The 20,665-nt window shown below is 32.0% G+C and overlaps 1 protein-coding gene across 1 annotated transcript; it reads left to right on the forward strand.

Moving 5' to 3' along the window:
• The first annotated feature begins 14,035 nt into the window (after nucleotides 1-14,035).
• Nucleotides 14,036-17,291, forward strand: LOC107943179 (probable glucan 1,3-beta-glucosidase A). Its single transcript, XM_016876921.2, has 10 exons — nucleotides 14,036-14,676; nucleotides 14,769-14,884; nucleotides 14,980-15,099; nucleotides 15,209-15,394; nucleotides 15,485-15,643; nucleotides 15,737-15,906; nucleotides 15,995-16,147; nucleotides 16,235-16,587; nucleotides 16,703-16,882; nucleotides 16,972-17,291. The coding sequence occupies exons 1-10, from the start codon at nucleotides 14,601-14,603 to the stop codon at nucleotides 17,055-17,057; spliced, it is 1,599 nt and encodes a 532-aa protein (XP_016732410.1). The 5' UTR covers nucleotides 14,036-14,600; the 3' UTR covers nucleotides 17,058-17,291.
• The last annotated feature ends 3,374 nt before the right edge of the window (nucleotides 17,292-20,665 follow it).

A 20,665-nucleotide genomic window follows, 5' to 3' on the forward strand; every position in this document is an offset into this window, starting at 1 on the left:
CATTGCCTTGTTTCTTCACTTGCTCTAAAAACTCTGATATGCTCGATCTTTGGCTTGGAGGGAATTGGCAACTGAGAACTTCGGCTTCATCTGATAATTGAACAACTAGTATAGCCGCTTTACGAATTTCATTGATCAAGAAGTCAAGTTGCATTTCTTTTTCTTTGAGAGTTCCTTCATACGCGTGAATGTCCCTATCGTACTGCTCACTCTTTTCTTCTAGAGCCTTCAAGAGGTTATCTAATTGTTGTTGACGAGATTGCAGCATATTTTCTAGATCTCGTGTTTTCCTTTTTAATTCTTGATGTTCAGACTGACTATTCGCCAATTTTGCAGTCACTATTTCATACTTGGCGTTCTTCCTTCTTAACTCTATCACAGCACGCGCAGCCTTTTCCTCTTCTTTCTTTACTTTTCCCTTCCAAAACTCCATTCCTCCCTTGATATTGCTAATTTCTTCCTTCCATTCTGCTGTCGACTTGCCCAACCCGCTATTCTTTATAGTGTTTCTTAATTTCTTGTTTTCCAAATGAAGGTCCCTTAAGTCGTTTCTCACAATCTCGGCTTCTCTTTGTACTTTTTCAGTCCTGGACCTTTCAACCTGAACTTCAATCTTCAGTTGATAGTTTTCTTCTTGAAGGGCACTAAGGTCCCGAGACATCTTGGCCTTTTCTCGTTCGAATTCTTGTCTTGCCATTTCTAGCTCAGACGGCGTTTCCTCCGAGAAAGGATTCTGGATGGTGTAGTTTGTTGATGAGATTTGCTGACTATTTACCCGTTGTTTCCTCCATATGTCGTAATCTTGGGTAAGGGTATCAACATACAAAGCTAATTCCATGAAATGAATTTCCTTCCAATACTTTGCAGTGTCTCGGACTCTCTTCATATATCCTTCACCCGCGAAAGCGAACTCGAACTGTGCTAATCCTCCAGTTGCGGGGAGAAATTGTCGCGAAGAAAATTGCCTTTGGACTAATAGCGGAGCATATCCAACTCCTCCCCATAACCCGAGTAAAGGTACCCAATCTTGGCTTCCACATTTGTATAGCAGAACTGAAGGACGGATCCAGGGTGCTCTCCATGTTATATTCTCGGCGCGAAGATTCTGAAAAACTGATACCCAATGTTGCTTGGTGACTTCCTTCGGCCATTCTTTATTGAGGTAAGCTTCTAGCGGGGAGAATGTTTTAGAAAACATATGGAACGGAGTGCGCTCTACCTTCCAGAAGTGACTCAAAATCCAAACATTGAGCAACTGCGCGCATCCGATAAATCGTCCCTCCCCTTTTCTTCGACAACTACTCAGGGACCTGAAGGTCTCGGCTAGGATGGTCGGGACAGGGTTGATTCCTTGTTTTAACCTTTCGAAGAAATCAACTACTGCAACTTCGAGATGTCCGAGAACTTTTGGGAAAATGGCCAAACCGTAAATGGCCAAAGCGAATAGATTTACCCTTTTCAGCATGTTGGGATGGTTCAGAGCCAAATCTCGTAGGGAGGACCATGGAATGCAAATGGTTTCATTCTTCTTCTTTATCTGTTTTTCGGCCCATGCATCAGTCATGTCTGTCAGTCTCACTAACTTTTTCTTGAAGGTCATCGGCTTAGGCTCCTTCACATATATTTTGCCGAATTGTACATTGTCGATGCGGAGTAAAGCAGCATACTCTTCTATGGTTGGAGTCATGTCTTCTTGATTGAAGGTGAAACACTGATAAGCTGGGTCCCAGAACCGAACCATGGCTTGAATCAACTGTTCGTCTACACGGATGGTGATCAGGTGAGCTATATCTCCATACCTCTCAGTGAAAATGTCTCTAGTGTCTGAATCCCACTGATTCCAAATTCGAACCAAATCCTCAAAGTTATTTTGGCGAACATTTACAGTTATATGTTCGGGCAAATTAGCGACACACCCTTCCACTAGACTATCCCCTTTTCTCTCTGAATTTTTAGAGACCAGTCCCGAACCACGGCATTCTTCTCGGTTATTTGTGTAATTGACTCCTCCATCAGAAACCCGTTTTTTTTGGCAACCAACTTTTAATCAACACCTTCCTAATATGATGCCTATGATGCATGATGAAAATAAAAGTAAAAACAAATAAACTTGGTTAGTAAACACAACAAATATAATTTGAAAAACAAATTAAACTACCCAATCCAATTATTTTGCATAAACAGTGTAAATGAAAGGCAAAAGGCATTTTCCCCGTGTACTTATTTTAATGACTATAAGCGGACAGAGGTTCAGCATGGCTCTAATTGGATAGCTCGTATGGTTCACTATATGCGGTTTTGGTTCTAGGTGGGTACTCGAATCGTCTGCACTGTCATCTACTAAGATTAGTACAGAGCCTCGGTCATGGCCCATCATAGGCTTACGATGATCAATTCGAGGGATTACATTTACTTATGCCTATGCGGAGGGACAAGTTAACTCACGAAAGCATAAGTCATATGTAACCCGAAAGTATTCACTAGCCTGTGCGGAGGAACGAGTTAACTCACGAAGGCGTAGCGTTTACTTTCTCTTAACAGGGACGAAGCCCGGGTATAGAGCTCATGTTATGCAAAAAAAAAAAATGCAAGTGCACGGTGTGTGGGGAGAAACTTGTAAACCTTTACGTTTTATTTAGAAAAAACTAAACCAAAAATAAAATCGCAAAAATTTAAAGCTGAAAAACAACCTGATAAAAAAATTAGAATATGTACAACACGATGCAAATGCATGATTTTTTTTAAAAACAAAAAATTTAAGGATCACGACTAAATGTTAATTTGAACAAGAAATTTTGAAAATTTTGACAACACGCGTTTAACATTAGACTCGACTCTCGAAAAAAAAAGTCCCCAGTGGAGTCGCCAGCTGTAGCGACCTAAAAATTCGGCACGGGCGCTAGTTGAAATGATTATTGAAAAATTAAAGTTTCAAATTTTATTTACAAAAGAGGAGTCGCCACCGATCTTTTTTAGGTGTGATCGGACACCAAATAAAATCCTTTTTTAGAAGAATTTTTTTAAACTTTTCTAAAAAAAGAGACAATTTTAGGTCCACGTCAAAATCCAGAGAAAATTAGGGTCCGGGAGTCGGTTACGCGCGAGGAAGGTATTAGCACCCTCGCGACGCCCAAAATTGGTATCTCGTTAAACGCATGTTGTCTTAATTTTCAAAAATACGAGTTCCATTTAATATTTAGTCGTGATCCGATTGAAATACGAGAACCCCTTTTTTTAAAAAAAAACACGAGAATTTTGAAGCGCAGTATTTCTTTTTTAAAACGAAAGTTTTTTTTAAAATACGAGAATTTTTGAAAACACGAGAATTTGTAAACACGAAAATTTTAGAAACACGAAAATTTTTAGAAAAAACGAAATTTTCTTAAAACACGACATTTTTTCTGAAACACGGGAATTTTTAAAACAGGGAAATTTTAGAAACACGAAAATTTTTAAAACACGACATTTTTTGAAACACGATTTAAAAAACAAAAATTGAAATGCGAGAATATTTTGAAACACGAATTTTTTTTAAACGCGAGAATTTTTGAAAACATGGAAACTTTGAAACACTGGAGTTTTTGAAAACACGAGAATTTGTGAAACACGAAAATTTGTGAAAACACGTAAATTTTTTTAAAACACGAAAATTTTTGAAACGCCAGAATTTTTGAAAACACAAAGATTTTTGAAAACACGAAAATTTTTGAAAACACGAAAATACTAAATTTGTCGAATACTGAATTTTTTTGAAAACACAATAATACCAAAATATTCACGAGAATTTTTTTATTTTTTTATTATTTTTATTATTTTTATTTTTTTTGAAACACGAGATTTTTTTTTGAAAACACGAAAACACGAATTTTTGAAACACGGAAATTTTTGAAAACACGATTTTTTAGAAAGAAACACGAATGTATTTTTTCGAAACACGGGAAATTTTATTATTATTATTTTGAAACACGTGAAATTTTGAAGACATGAAAATTTTTGAAACACGATTTTTTTCTTTAAAAAATACCGTATTCAACACGAGTCGATGATATTCACCCCGATATGGCGATGAAACCATCGAATTAGTGTTAAATCAATTCAATTTAATCTTTAATCGGGATCCTAATAAAACACGAGAATTTTTATTAAAATACGAGGAATTTTGAATATTTTCGATTTTTTAGAAGGGCGTCCCGTATTTAACATAAGCCATCGATATTCACCCAACATAGCAATGAATTCGATGATTTAAAATTAAATCGGTTGTTGTCTTATGCATTAAATATTTTTTATTTTTAAAATACAAGTAAAATAAATGTAACAATATTTCTAAAAACTATCTAAAAAAATGCTAATTTAATTGAAATAATATAATATTTAAATAAATGGACTAAATTTAAAAAAAAATGAGAAATTACCAAAAGCCCCCTTTTCCTTTTTTCTTTTTCTTTTTTTTCCTTATTTTTTTTGCTGGGCGTTGGGCCTAGGCCTGCTGGACAGTCTGCTGGGCCGAATCTGCTGCTGGTCTGCTGGGTCAGCTGCTGTTGGGCTGGGCAGTGGCCTGCTGCGCTACTGGGCTGCACAAAGTGGGCTGCTTCTTTCTTATTCTTTTTTTCTGCTTCTTTCTTCTTCTTTTTTTGCTGTTTTTTTTTGCTTTGTTTTTTTTTTGGGCTGGCCTGCTACTGCTGGGCCTGTTGGGTCGGTTCGCGGGTTGAATCCGGGTCGGGTCGACCCGATATATTATTTTTTTATTTTTTTCTTTCCCCTTTTTTCTCTTTTTTTTTCTTTCTTCTCTTCTTCTTCCTTCCCTCTTTCGGCTCTAGCCTCTTTCACCGCCGCTGCCACTTGCGTCGATCTCCTCCGCCCTCGGTGGTTGTGGTTGGGCTCTCCTCTTCCCCTCCTCTCTTCCTTCTCTCTTCTCTTTTCCTTCCTTTTTCTTTTTTCGAAACTTTCTTCTCTCTTTTTTTTTTCATGGGGGTTCTCATTTTTGGAGTTTAAACTTCTTTTTATAGTTGGTTTTGCTTCTTTTTTGCAGGTAGCAAGTGGGGAAGGAGCAGCCACCCATGTTTATGGCCTGAAAATCTGGGAAGTGGGTGCCCCAAATCATGTAACTTGTCTGAAGGACCAAATCGCAAATGCAGCAAAACTTCTGGGGCTAAATGTAATTTTTAGAAAATTTAGGATTAAAATGAAATTTAATGAAAGTTTAGGGGTCTAAGTGAAATTTAAAGAAAGTTTAAGGGTCAAAATGAAATTTAGGAAAAGTTTAGGTGTCAAAATGCAATTTTTATTTTTTTAAATTTTTTTTTTTTGAAATTTTGAAAATTAAACGCAAACTCTAGTCGGACAAAAATTTAGTGCTTACAGACTCTAATTTCGGTATTTATTTTAAACCTTCAATTTATTTATAAACGTATAAAAATAACCTTAATTTTTATAAACCTAATTTTTCTATCCCAATTTTTGAAAAGTGAAAAAATTATTTAATCGAATTATGAAAAATTTTCAAAGTTTTCAACTGCTGAGAAGATTTGTGACATTGAAATGAGAGATGGGGGAATGAACAGCTGAAAAAAGATTCCATGTCATTGGTAATCTAATAAAAATAAAATGCAGGACAACGTTGTTGTCTCAGTTATGATTTGGTGGTCGGAACGACAAATTAGACCATAGGAGGCAGAAACATTGTATTTTTTGAACTTGAGTCGGCATAAATTTATGAGTCGATGGTTATGATTTTTTTTAATTACGTCACTAATTTTTATTTTAATCACTTACTTAAAAATATAATTTAATCATTAAAGTTTTCAATTGTTTTTCACCTCGGTATAATAATAGTTTTATTTTTTAATTTTTGTATTTTTCTCAATTTCACTTTAATTATATATAAAAATATAAAATAATAAAAAAATTTTAAACCCTTCAAATTTTCTCTCTATACTATTTATATAGAAATATTAGATACTCGTTTTTTTTAAAAAGAGAAAAATAAAAACATTAAGGGAAATTATTCATTCTTTATTTTTATCTTTTCTGTTTCATTATAAGAAAAGGAAAAAAAAATTAGAATGTATTTTGTACTTTTTTTGCTAAAAAAATAGCATTAAAGTCTATTTTACAAGTTTTTATAATATCAGTTTTAGATGTTCTTTAGGTGGCATAGAACTTGATTTAAAGATATTACTAATTTGGTTTCAAGAAATACTAAAGAGGCATGTGATGATTTAACATTTTTTTGTTTAACTTTGTTTTTAATTTGTTATTAGATTCTATTAAATGATAAATTTTTTTATTTCCCTTACATATTAGTTATCAAACAACAATATTTTCGAGATTTTATTTTTCTAGAATTTTCATATAGAAATTTCTATTTTTAAATAATTGTGAGTTTTTTTTTATTATTATCATTTTATATTATAACCAAGGTCAAATTGATAAGTATAAAAGCAGAGGAGTAAAGTTATTATATCAACTAAAAAAGTGCCACTTAACAGTTGGGTGATTAAAAAATCAATTTCTAAAACTTTAATAATCAAATTGTAACTTTTTTTTTTAGTTAAATAATCAAAAACAAAAGCTTGCCCATACTTTAGTAACTAACGGTACAGTTGACCCTTTTTTATAGAGTTGTTACACCTGGATTTTATATATTGTATTTATAGGTTAAATTTTGCTATTAGCCCCTGTGTTTTGTGAAAGTTGTAGATTTAGTTTCTATATTTTTATTTGATCAAATATAATTCATATACTTTTCAAATTGGTCAATTTTAGTCTTGTACTTTTCAAATTTTGAAAATTTAAGTATGACTCAAATAGCCACAATTAAATCCGTTTGTTTAAATTCAATTACTAGTCTAGCACTATGCCTAAAATTGTAGCTTTAGTCCATATTCTCCAACCGGATCATTCTAAGTCCTTATACTTTTTAAATTTTAAAATTTTAATCTTGACGAAAATTACATTCGTTAATTCATTAATTAAATTTTTAGTAAGTAAAATGTGAGAATAACAAGTTAATATGATATTACACATGATAATATGTTTGTGACATCATATTTTTGAAACAACAAAACTTAATGAATTTAACTGTTATTGTTTGGTGAGGACTTAAATTTTTAAATTTTAAAGGGTAAACTACAAAAATAGTCACTTTTATATGTCTCATATTATATTTTAGTCATTTATATTTGAAATGTTACATTTTAGCCACTTACGTTATAGTTTTGTTACGAAGTGGTCACTCTACCGTTAAGCTCCGTTACCTCCCTAACAATGATCCTATGTGGCAGTCCAAATGGGTTTTAAATGCCAATTTGGATGTCCTACATGGGAATCTAAATTAAATTTATTTAATTAAAAACCTATTTTCATATCAGCAACTAAACATCCAAGTTGACATTTAAAATCCATTTGAACTGCCACGTAAGACTGTCGTTAAAGAGGTAATAGAGTTCAACGGTAGAGTGATCATTTCGTAATAAAACAATAATGTAAATGATTAAATATAACATTTTAAATATAAATAATTAAAATGTAATCTGAAACAAATAAATGTAATTATTTTGTGGTTTACCTAATTTTAAAAGTATAAAAACGAAAAACATGATTTTTGGGAAGTAGAATGATTGATAGGAGAATTCAACAGTTGAATAAAACAAGTGACGGGGCAAAGACAGAAGTGAGAAGCAGGGACGATGACAGCAGTGAGAATCTATGCCGACGACCATGACCATGACTATGACTATGGCCACCACCCCACCATCATCATCATGTGACTATACTTCCGAATGTTAAAGAATGGCTGTGTCTACAATCATCTACGACAATGACTAACAACCATCATGTGACTATACTTCCGAATGTTAAAGAACGGCTTCTGTCTCTTTCTCTCTCTTTCTCTTCTCTAAACAATATTTCTTTTTCATGTACATTTTAGTTTTAGAATAATCATATGTTAGATTCATGGTGCTGTTTTAAAAAATAAAAATTAATAAGATTAAAAATCAGCATATTTCATTTTATTTATTAAATACTATTTAAAAATATGTGATGATCCTTTTTCGTACAAAAAAATACTTTAACTGTTAAAATGTTTTCAATGAAAAATCTTTGCTTTGACAGTGTGGCGCCAACTTTCGGGTTAGTTGCTGGTCGCAACTTCTTCAACAGCATCCAGGGCTTTGTTTTGTAACTCTTTCATTATCTTTCATTAAAAGCATTGGTGGTTTGAGTGGCAGAAAACTATTTTTAGAATGGTTAAAATTAAATTATATATTTTTATGATAATAAAAATATAATTTTATCATTTTAATAGATTATATTTTTTATAATTTTTAAAGAATTAAATTAAATTATTATTATTTTAGGGGTCAAAGTGTAATTTTATCATTACTAATTTAAAATTTTATAAATTATAAAAGGCTTAAATGAAAAATTTTCTATTTTAGGGGCCGGGGCCGTGCATGCCCCCTTGGTTCCGCCACTGGGTGGTTTTATTTTAGTTTTTAGTTTATAAATGAGTTTTGCCAAATTAAAGGTACAACCAAATCTATTGGGAACCGTTATAGTATTATTATGATAGGATATAGAGATTTTGTTTGTCAAACTGAATCTAAGATGATAATGAGAAAGATAAGCTATATGAGACTTAGCCATTTACGCATCACTGATGCGATAGGTCTCTTGATAATATTTTTTTAGTTGATCGAAGTTTATTGTCAAGTTAGTACAATAATAATAGGTTATGATACAATTTTTAACAATTTAATCAAGGTATTGCATTTCTAATTTATTTTTGAATTCTTCAAATGTTGTGTTACTGCCAGATTGCCTTCCTCTTCTTTTAGTACTATTCTGCAAATATTCCTACTGTCAACTTGTAAGGTTTTAATTTGTGCACTTTCTTCTGGTTGTTTATAGCTAGCCTCCTACTTGTTACCAAAAAATATATTAAGTAGTTATTATTGTTTTTATGAATTAGTATGAAAATTTATTTCATACCCTATAAAAAAATTTAAAAAATTCAAAAGCATGATAAGCGATACATACACTTAAGGTATCTTAAAATAATTAAATATTATTATTTTTAAATGATACATGTGAAGTAGATATATTCATGGACCAAATTCCTTATTTAAATTTAAAAATATATCTTAAAGATGGTTTTAGATAATAAAAAAATTAAGCTCATTTAAATGTACTAAACTCGAGCTTGAATATTTAAGGGTCAAACGCAGTTCAACCCGACTTGTTTTTTAAGTTTGTAATGCAGATGTAATTAGGTAAAATTTTAATATCATATTTTAGATCAGATTAAGCTTGGACAATCACAATGTGTGTAAATATTATTTTTAAGCTCAACCTGAATTGACCCGCAAACACCTCTCATATGAAATATTTGAATATTGTGGAATTATTTTTTTTTTTAAAATAGCATTATGACAAATACTAACCAAGTGAAATTTTTAATTTTACAAGTGAAGTTAAAATACTATTAATTATTCCCTTTATATTCAATACTACTTTTCTTTCTTTCTTTTCTTTTTCCTTTAACTTTGCTACACCACAAAGGATGCGTGTCACTCTTTAAATGTGGTGCATAACTTTTTCACTAAAAAATTATTAAATAAAATTTTATTTTTTTAACAAATTTATATTAAATATTAAATATTAAATATCAAATTTTATTTTTAGAATTTTCCAGATAATTTATCTTAGGATATTTATGCATCAAAGAAGAACTATTTTTTCAAGTAGGTTACAAACATGATTACCAATATAATGATAATTACATTTACAATTAATATATTCAAACAAAATTATGAAATATGGCAAAAAAAAATAGATAGATTCCATATACGATGAAATTTAAATAAAAATAAATTTAAATTCAAAATTCATTCTCAAAATTTTCATAATCTAATATTATAATTAAATCAAAATCTCACTAAAAATGGAAAACCAATTTTAATCACTCTCACATGTACAAAATTTTACTAATAAGATAATGGTGAAAATTTTGAGTCGTTTATACAAACATTAATGTAGCGGTTAGTACTTCTCCATTTATAAGTGCATGCATTTTATGCCCGTACATTTAGCATTTTGCATTTTCCTTAAGCAAAATATTGCATATTAGCTCCTATTGCATGTTTCGGATCTTGTTTTATCTATTTATCTTTTCAATAAATTTCTTATTTTTTTGCACTTTTAGACATTTGGATGTTGATTTAGTGTTTTCAAACTTGAAATAGGTCTACAGAAGCTTGAAGTTCATATTTGAAGTTCATTGGAAGTTTAGACGAGGAACCGAGACAAAGTGTGGCCAAAAAAAATGAGGAGTTTAGTGCTCTAGCATGGGCGCCCTAACATGATCAACCATGTGTTGCTCGAGCACCAAACCCTGTGTGCCCCTACACCAATTGTCAGGCCCTACACCATATCGCATCGTTTTGACTTAAATCTCCACGATTTGATTGTGTTCCGAAGACATTTTGATCTTTTGTGAGTTTTATGATATAAATCAAGTTTTTGTAACCTAAGTTACGTTGGCTAGACGCTATAAATATGATATTTTCAAAAGAAGTTAGGACTTTCGGGTGTTCTCTGTCTTAATAGTTATTTTGTGTATATTGCGCTCTTCTAACTTTTTGGCCTTCTAAACTCCTTTTCTAGTCAAAGTAATATTCGAAGTTTGATTCTATAAAGTTTGCAACATCGAATTGTTCTTGATCTTTTTTTGTTCTTTGATATTTGCATATCTTACAATTGTTCAAGTTTGTTAAATATTTGACTGGTATTTAATAGTTTAGAATAATTGATTTGAAAATCAGGGATTTAGTTGATTGATTGATTTCTAATATTTGCAACAAACTTTTATGTAGTGTGGACATGCAATTTAACTTAAATAAACATTGATTATGTATTTGTTGGTTAGAATTGAGTCTCTTTCGTTCTTAATGCTATTGATAGATTAAATTTTAAACTAGCATTATAAGCTTGTTTGTCAATAAAGGAAGTAATTAGTGGCGATTTCTTGATTATCAAGAATGTAAAAAGAGATTAAATTCTTTAATAAATTTAATTGAGTAGATTTTATTTTTATAGGTCTCTATATTTTTTTCCAAAATTTGATGTTATTAAGAAAGACAGGTGTCAAATTTTTAATTTTTTATATTCTGATGTTATAGTGTACCATCCATAATTCTCGTTCTAATTGTCAAGTAGTGCTTGAATTATTAAGCAAGCTCGAGATTTTAGTTGAGTCTTTTCTTTATTCATAAAAAAGACTTTCATTAAAGAAAGACAACTACAAGAATTCTAACCAAGAATGTTCTAAGGGACGTAACCCTAAACATGCCTTAGGGACAGAAACAGAAAACATGAAGACGATTGCAGAATTAATATCGAAAATTTTCAATCTCAAACTTTCCGAGTGACTCTTAACCAAATTTCGGACATCAAAATAAAAATGTTTGAAACTCAATTTTAGAAATGTGGAATGGTGATTAGATTTGTGGAACAATTGTACGTCATATGGCATATGGGGTATGCCCCAGTGTTTCCTCTTTTTAGTTCCTTGAATTTTGGGCCCTTTCAAATCCCCCCACAAAAGGTGTGCGTTGAATGAATATAATAATAATATAATGTTGGATCGTTTTGATATGATGAGGGGTTGCTTGTGTTTATCATTTTCTTTGATACCTCTGTCAAAACCTCCTTTCTTTGGATTTTTCCCTTTTCCAGAACTGCACCCTATGAATGAAATTTGAAAAGATGTTACAGTGACATGTGAAAAAATGAAATCACTATTCTATTAAAACAAAATTATTCAGCAAATTTGGAATCAATTTCCATCCTTAAATTTCGTTTTATTTAAAGAAATTATTTTTATTTTTATGTATTTTACATCACTCTAATTGAGTAATTAAAATATTAATATTATAACAATCAAGTTCTTCAATTAACTTAACAATCAATTTAGAAATTAAACGCTAATTCAAATATAATGTAGAACTTATTTAAAACATCTTATAAAACTATAAATATATATATGTATCATTTAGATTTTTTAAAAGATATGTTTAACAAACAAACAATATCAATTTAGGAGAGCTATTTCTTATTTTCCTTAACCTTTTAGTTCCAAGTTGTTCCTATAATAAGTGTATACATATTTATAATTTGACTCACATATTTTAAATGTGTTTAATGTTGAATTTAAGCTAACATTTAATGTCTAAGCTAATGGTTAGACTAATAGGCATATCACTTGTGCATTCAAAACTCTAACTAAATTATTTTGAAGTTTGAGGATGAATAGTTTGTATATGTATGGTGCAAATAACCTAAAAATGATATAGTTTTAAGGTTTTTAGTAGGTGTCATTTTCGGCCGTAGGTTTATAGATCAAGGCTGCAACACTTATCCGGCCCTGACTTTACAGTCTCATTAATTGGGCCATTGACGGGTTTGGGTTTTAAGCCTCAACGCTATATAAAGACACAGTCTTACTATCATTTTTTGAAACTAAAATTTAATTCATATAATAATATAATAATGGCCAGTATTTAGTATATTAATAATGTATTTTCAACAAGCGCTTAAAAGAATTGCCACGTTTTTTTTAAATATTTTTTTCTATTTTTTAGTATATTTATAAGGTATTTGTCAATTCTTTGACTTTACTTGTAGAGTTTAAAAACTACACTGAAATTTACTAAATATTTTTCTATATAATAATAAGGATAATCATCCATACAAATTGCTAGTGGAATAAAAAAACTCCACAAGCGGGTCTAAGTTATGCTATTTATTTTTAGGGTATAATAAAATAATTAAAAAAAAGATACTTGACATCATTTTAAATTTACTTGTGAAGTTTTTTTTACTCCATTGATTGTTTACAGAATAATTACCCTAATAATAATTTATACTAACATTTATAGTTTTGAGTGAGTTAACCACGAGGTGTGGTGTTCCTTAATCATGTGGTTGGGTTTAATTTTTGCTTATGGGAATTGAACATATATATTTCGTAGTCAATAGTTTATCTCTTCGGAGAGTTCCCACAACAAAGAGATTAGTCACTATTATCGATGATAGACATCTAGACTTTAATCAAGAAAGCAATTTTGACCAAGTGTCACTGTCAATTACATCCTAACTCAATTGTGAATTTATTAAAAACACTTTACTTCCTATGGAGAGGTATCAATCTTGAAGGTAATTTTTTCTTTTTATGTTTTTGTATAAAATCTATATATTTAAACTTAAAGTATCATAAATTTTAACTTTTTAATCCTATTATCTCAATTAAAGACATATTTAATATTTTTACCAAATTATTAAATAATTTCTTATATTTACCACTTTGGTTCTTACAAAATTCAAAATTTTGACGTTTTCGTTTCTTTTCTTTCTTTCATCCTAATTAAGACGGTAATTATCTGACCAATTGCTTTTTTTTTATCACAAGTGAGGGTTTTAAAAGATAAATTAGAGTGCGAAAATGAACTAATTGTGATAAATGCTAATTTCAATTTTAAGAAATTACTATAAAGTTGAAGCAATTATGAAGACAATGAGTGTTTTATTGAGGGGCTTATACTAACTATACCATAATGAATATATATATTTTTATGAAAATAATTTTATCATTAAATAAATTTAAAAAATTTACGCTCTTAATTTCCTTTTATTGATCAAATTTCAACCATGCTACAAGTCAGAGGTAGTCAACTTTCAAAGTTACACCAATTTGTAATTTAGTCTTTCTAGTTTTATTTATAGAAATTTAGTTGTTTTATCTTTCATATTCAAAATTTAAAATTTAATATTATTAAATTTATTAATGTATCATTTTAAAATAAAAAAATTACTTAATAGTCATATAATATAATGACTCTGAATTTAATAAAAATAATTATAATAGTATTATCAATTGAACCTAGACTAAATTTTAAAAGTAAAAAAAAATATAATGACTAAATTTTAAATTTATAAAAAGCAAATTTTAACCTAATCAACAAACTGCCAAACTATATTAACAGCAATACAGACGCTGAAATATTTAGGCTACGTAAAGGCATGATTTTTTTATTGTAGTTTTCAACTTGGAAGTCGTTTTTCAGCTCCAAACTGTGCTTAATAAGCAACCCTATTAACCTTTTTTTCCTGCTCTACTCTAAAATCCATATACAAAAGATCCAAACCAAGTCTTTAAGCAAAGGGGCTTCCTTTCTATCCTTTTTGGATTCTTTCTTTTTCTATACACTAAAGCTTTTCAGATTCCCTCTTTGTTTATTCCTTAATAGAGAAAATGTTCTTTTCTTCTTCTTCTGTTCAATATTTTCAATAGAACTCTTCTTTCTTAAAGGAAAGATTGAGTTTTTTTAATGACTATATTAATGCAAAACCCAACTTCAAATAATTAAATATTATGATTGTTTACAAGGTTGAATTTGGTATAATTTGATTGATAAGGAAGGGATTACTAAAGATTCTCTTTTCTGAATGAATTTTTCATTTTCCCCTTTTTTTCTTGGAAAACACTTGTTATTTTTGTTTCTTGTTTGATGCAATTTTGAAAGGCTGCATTCTTCATGGAACTTGTTATTAGCAAATGGGTATTTGCATTTTCACTCTTCTCTTGGCTAATCTTTTCTGTATCATTTTCAGGTAATAAGCTTCATTAAAAAGTTCCTCTTTTTTTTTTTACCCTTTTAATTTTCCTTTGGTTTCTTGAAAAATTTTATTTTCAATTTATGAAGTGGAAGGGTTGGATGAAGATTCTAAAGTAAGAGGGGTGAACTTAGGAGGGTGGTTGGTTTTAGAAGGTTGGATTAAGCCTTCACTTTTTGAAGGAATTCCTAATCCAGACATGCTTGTGAGTAATTTTTTTTTCTTTTCAATGTTTTTTTTAAAAAAATTCCCCCAATAAATAATATTTGATCCTATGTTTCATGGATATTGAAAATTCAGGATGGAACACAAGTTACTTTCAAGTCAGTGAAATTGCAGAAATATGTTTGTGCTGAAAATGGAGGTGGAAGCGACATCTCTGTTAATAGAGAAGCTGCTTCTTCATGGGAAACTTTTACTGTAAGCACCCAAAAATAAATAATGATTTATAAAAATAAACTTCTGGTTTTCGGATCAATTGGTTGAATAAATGTTTAGATGGATGATTAACAACTTGCATGTAATGCAGTTATGGAGAGTTTCCGAATTTGAATTTCAATTCCGCACCGTACAAGGCCAATTTCTATCATGTTACGGTAATGGATGCGTGGTATCCGCGACTGCAAAATCGGCTTCCTCGACCGAAACATTTCAGATCGAAAGAAATAATGATGATCATGTTCATATTAAAACAAAAAGTGGAGCTTATCTGCAGGTATGATACTGAATCCTTCAGGTTTGTGTTCATGTATGGCCTTCGAGATATCTTGGTGTTCATTTGGCTGGTTCGATTTTTTTATATTAGGCTACCATAGATAATCAGCTCGTAGCAGATTATCCAGGAAATCCAGGATGGGATGATAATGCAGCCACATTCGAAATGTCGATTGTAGCAAATAACTTGCACGGAGATTATCAGCTCGGTAACGGATACGGGCATAACAAGGCGAAGGAGGTTCTCGAGGTACTGCAAAGGTGTAGACACTGCTGCTTCTATTGATTTCTTTGTTGTTCTTGAGCCAACTCTTTCTTTTTTTTCTTTTTGATGAAAATGCAGAGACATAGAAGTACTTTTATCGATGCAGGAGATTTTGAGTTTCTACATAGAAATGGGATAAATACCGTACGAATTCCGGTCGGCTGGTGGATTGCTTATGATCCAAATCCTCCCGCTCCGTTCATCGGAGGAACGTTAAAAGCTCTTGACAATGCATTCTCATGGGCGCAGTAAGTCTTTTATTTCACTTCTTTTCATCTGAATACTGCTATTTAAATCTTAATTATACTTGACAAGTATGTTCAAATTTCGATGCAGTGCTTATAAAATAAAGTGCATAATAGACCTTCATGCTGCACCTGGCTCCCAAAATGGAATGGAACATAGTGCTAGTCGAGATGGCACAATAGGCTGGACTACATCGGAATCGGTTTCGCAGTCATTGCACGTCATAGATTTTCTAGCTTCCAGGTAACTCCCAACAAGTTATCTGTTGGTGTCTGTGGCTTTGTGGCTTCGTAAAGTTTAATTCCATTGAATAATCTTTGTTTGTTGCAGGTACGCAAATCATCCAGCCTTACTTGGAATCGAACTATTAAACGAACCATCCGCAACATCAGTTCCATTGGACATATTAGTTCCATATTACAAACAAGGCTACGAAATCGTGCGGAAACACTCCCTGTCAGCTTACGTGATCGTTTGCCAAAGAATTGGCAATGCAAATCCAATAGAACTTTATCAAGCTGATATAGGCTCCCACAACTTAGTGGTGGACTTGCATTACTACAACCTCTTCGACTCGTTTTTCATCAACTTGAGCCCTATCGAGAATATCCGGTTCATATACGAGAGCAGGGAGCCTCAGATACATGCTTTGAATGATGCTAAGGGTCCACTTGTTTTTATCGGTAACTAATGTTCTATCGACTTATGATCATGTTCTATGATTGGATGCGCTTCTATTCCCTGTTATCAGCAGGCATTTTGCCACGCTTTTTTTTATGTGATTTCATTTCGATTTAGGGGAGTGGGTGAATGAGTGGAATGTTACAAATGGGACACAAGCAGAATATCAAGACTTCGGAAGGACTCAATTAGAGGTGTATGATGCAGCTTCCTTTGGTTGGTCATATTGGACTCTTAAAAATGATAGGGAGCACTGGGATTTTGAATGGAACATTAAGAACAACTATCTCCAATTAAGTAAACACTCTGAACCTATTTTCAATTAAGTACTGAATCTGGCACTCGTCCATTTCTGAACTGCATGTCACATACATTGATTCATGCAGGTAATTCAAGGAAGAACAATATTGTCAACAGACTAATATGGCTTTTACTTGTATTGGTATGGTTCCATCGATGTCGAATATTGTGACAGACAGCATCGTTGGAGGCCCGGATAGGACGAAAACAATCGCATGCCGCTTTTTCTTTTACATAATTTTCCTCTATTTTATACTCTTTGCTACACCACGAACCATTACATTCATTGCTTCTGCAAACCAACTATTTCATTCATTTTGGCAATTTAGGAAACGTAATAACACAGAGCAGAGATTATCCGTGAAAAAATATGTTCAATCCTGTCAAAACGTTATTCCGACTAAAACGTGAGTGTCTGACTATATGTTAGATATGGGTGGTGCTCATAAACAGGGGTGCACTTAGAAGGGCTTGCAGAGGCAGGGCTCTCTAAAATGAAAAATTTTCATTTAAGTCCTTTAAAAGTTTTAAAACTTCAAACTAGTAAAGATAAAATTGCACTTTGACTTCCCCTAAAAATGATAAAAATTTAATTTAATCCTTTAAAAATTACGAAAATATAGACTATTAAAATAATAAAATTATATTTTTATTATCGTAAAAATTATAATTTAATTTATTCATCAATACTATGAGAAAAATGAAGAGTTAAATCAAGTGGTACATCATTCAACTAAAGCTGTGATTGTCCATATTTTGATCACTTATGTAACTGCAGAACGTGACAGAAAACTATATTGAACCTTCAAAAGTCGAAGCGTTTATCCCAACATCCCATGCATGTTTTAAATTTTTCACTTCAAATCTGGACTTACATAGATCCCATGTCTCTTAAGGCAGACAAGTTTTGGACTGTACTTCTCCTCCTTGCCTAACCATATTATTTTTTTCTCATTTTCATCACTAAAATATCCCACATTCTCAATTCAATAACTAACATTTAATGTATTAGGAATTAATAATTTATCAAAGTCGACACAAGAAAATACACCAACACCATATAAATAAGGAAGCGTTTAAAGGAATCCTTTTGAGAACTCTTCTCTCTAACAGGTTACAGTCGACCAACGGTTTATGTAACAAGATTTTCCATCAACCATGCTCTTATACCTACTATGAATCATACTTTGAATTTAGTACTCGGTGAAGGCATAACTTTATACAAACCACAATGAGAAATGATTGTATAAAATATAGATATTATTCATTTCTAATAGATTAATGTCTTTTTTATAGATTAAATATTATATCAGTAATTTTAAAATTTTTATTTGAATTTAAATTTTTATAAAATAAAAATATAAAACTATAAAATAAAAATATTAATGTGATATTAAATTATTGAAAATAGATACAGTTATTTCTTATCTTTTCAAACCACAACACCTTGTGGACTTCTCATACCTTGAATCGCGCCAAGCGGTAAAGTGATATTCTGACAGCAATCCCTCAACAGCTATCCCACTATGGCAACAATTGACTGTCATAAAACCAATGATTGCAACCTTTCCCAGTTCCATAACCCTCCATGTCGACAAACCCTTAAACACCAATATATCTACAACCCTATCAAACTCAAACTACAAACCACCACGGACCTGACTCCAGCTCGACAAAAAGCTCCGAATAGGCTTCTCAGGGCACCACAGAGCCACCGAATGAAGACAACCATATAGAGGCTAACCAATTGGCCCCCAACCAGACCGAATCGGCCAAACACACCTGTCGCAATGTCCCAAGAGCCGATTTTCCACTATGATGTCGAAGATGAAGCGTTCGATGAAACCTACAATAGCATGCAACAATATGACATATTTGATGACATTTACCACCACAGCAACTTATACCGAAATGTTATCACCTAACCGCCAAACAACTAGCCTTAACACATTGTCACCCCAGAAGGCATTATGGGAATCACAAATGGGCGCTACCAATGCAAACTGTTGCATTACTTGCGCCGAAACAATGCTGCCACAATTACTAGAAGTGGAGGCAATGCCCAGCAAAAGACCATGCACTTCGGCTTCTAGATTTGAAACTCGAACAATAGTTCCTCGTTCCAATCTGACAATTTTGTGATATGGAGCAAGCTAATGGTAACGATTGAGCCATGAATTCCAAGACTTGGAACACAGGCATCCGCATCAACGAACCTAAGGACACCCTCCATCACCCGTCCCTATCCACCATCAAACTCGATAGACAAAGGAAAAGCAACGACGCTCACTCTAGCCACGAAATTTGGTTCCTCCAGTTCAAAAGGAAATATGACAAACAATGATGAATTCGATGACCTTTCAATACGCAAAACTGTCTATATCCGAATGCAGGTACTCGCTGTCAATGAATTTGGTCAGCACTGTGAACCTAGGGGCATCAACTTCGCGTAACCTGCTCGTGCATGGCTTAGGAATTGTCAATCATATTGAGTCTCGTAGCGACATTACTACGAACATGAAACTTCCCCCACTTATCCCAACTGCAAATGGGCTTCGGCAGGCTTGCCCGCAAAAGTTTGCTACAAAGGAATGACCATCTTGTGTTGGAATATCAAGGGTTCGGTCAAACTCGAATATTCCCAAGCTGTCAGAAGGTGACCCGATATATGGTGTTAAACTTTATTTTCTGTTTGAAACCCATAGTAGGGTGTAAATATGTAATAAACTAAAAATATATATGTAATAAACTAACAAGCTAATTAGAATTTGACTTTGTGGAAAGCTGTTGCATCTATTTGTATCTAAATAAAAGGAAAACGCTTGATCTTTGCCTATGTTGATGATTCTTGTATCAACTCGACAACTTGGCCTTACTTAACTTGCCTTTTACAGTCTCATACCATGAATTAATTTTTTTTCCTCAAATACAAACTCTCATACTGCCACAGGCCATATCAAAACTTTGAGATTATGTAGGATACAAATCTAATGTTGTGCAGTCATCGAAGCAGCTTGGAATACCTAACTACTTGTTATGAGTACTCTAATGGTTACTGTTATTAACTCAGTTAGTTAAAGTAGTTATCTTGTTAATATAGTTGTTGTTGTTAGTTCTGGTACGGTTACATTGCTATGTTAAATAGCAATAGCGTTCTGTTTTTATACACATTTTCTAAAATCTAAGAAAAGTTTCTTCTTGTTGTTGTTTTTTTATCTAATATGGTACCAAGAGCTAGTGTTTTCATGGTATAACGAGTATCTTGTTTTTTGGTTTAATGGCTACGGAGAAAGTTTCAACAGTTGATACTTCTCGTTATTCATCAAACACTGGGGAGGTAGTTCGTTCCCAATATACTAGTGGTTTGATTTTGCAGAAGGTTGAATACTTTTCCGAACATGATACGATAAAACTTGGTGAGAGCAATTTTCTTTTATGGAAACATCAAGTTTTATTGGTTTTTTAAGGATGTGATCTTAAAAGATATGTGTTAGGCACTGTTAATGTTCCTAGACAATTTCTAACTGGCAATTAGGGGCAGCTGGTTTCCAATCCAGTTTTTCTTATTCACAAGAAACATGACAAGTTTCTCACTTCTTGGTTGTTATTTACAGTTACAAATGAGGTCTTGGTGTATCTCACAACAGCCAAGACTAGCTTTGAAATCTGGTTAACTATTAAAAGAAAGTTTAGTGCTAAGTCAAATGTTAAAATTTCAAGTATGTGCCATGCTTTATATTCTTTAAAGAAAGTAAATCTTATTGTAAAAAAATACCTATT

Source organism: Gossypium hirsutum, chromosome A10, assembly GCF_007990345.1.
Source record: "Gossypium hirsutum isolate 1008001.06 chromosome A10, Gossypium_hirsutum_v2.1, whole genome shotgun sequence".
NCBI lineage: Eukaryota > Viridiplantae > Streptophyta > Magnoliopsida > Malvales > Malvaceae > Gossypium > Gossypium hirsutum.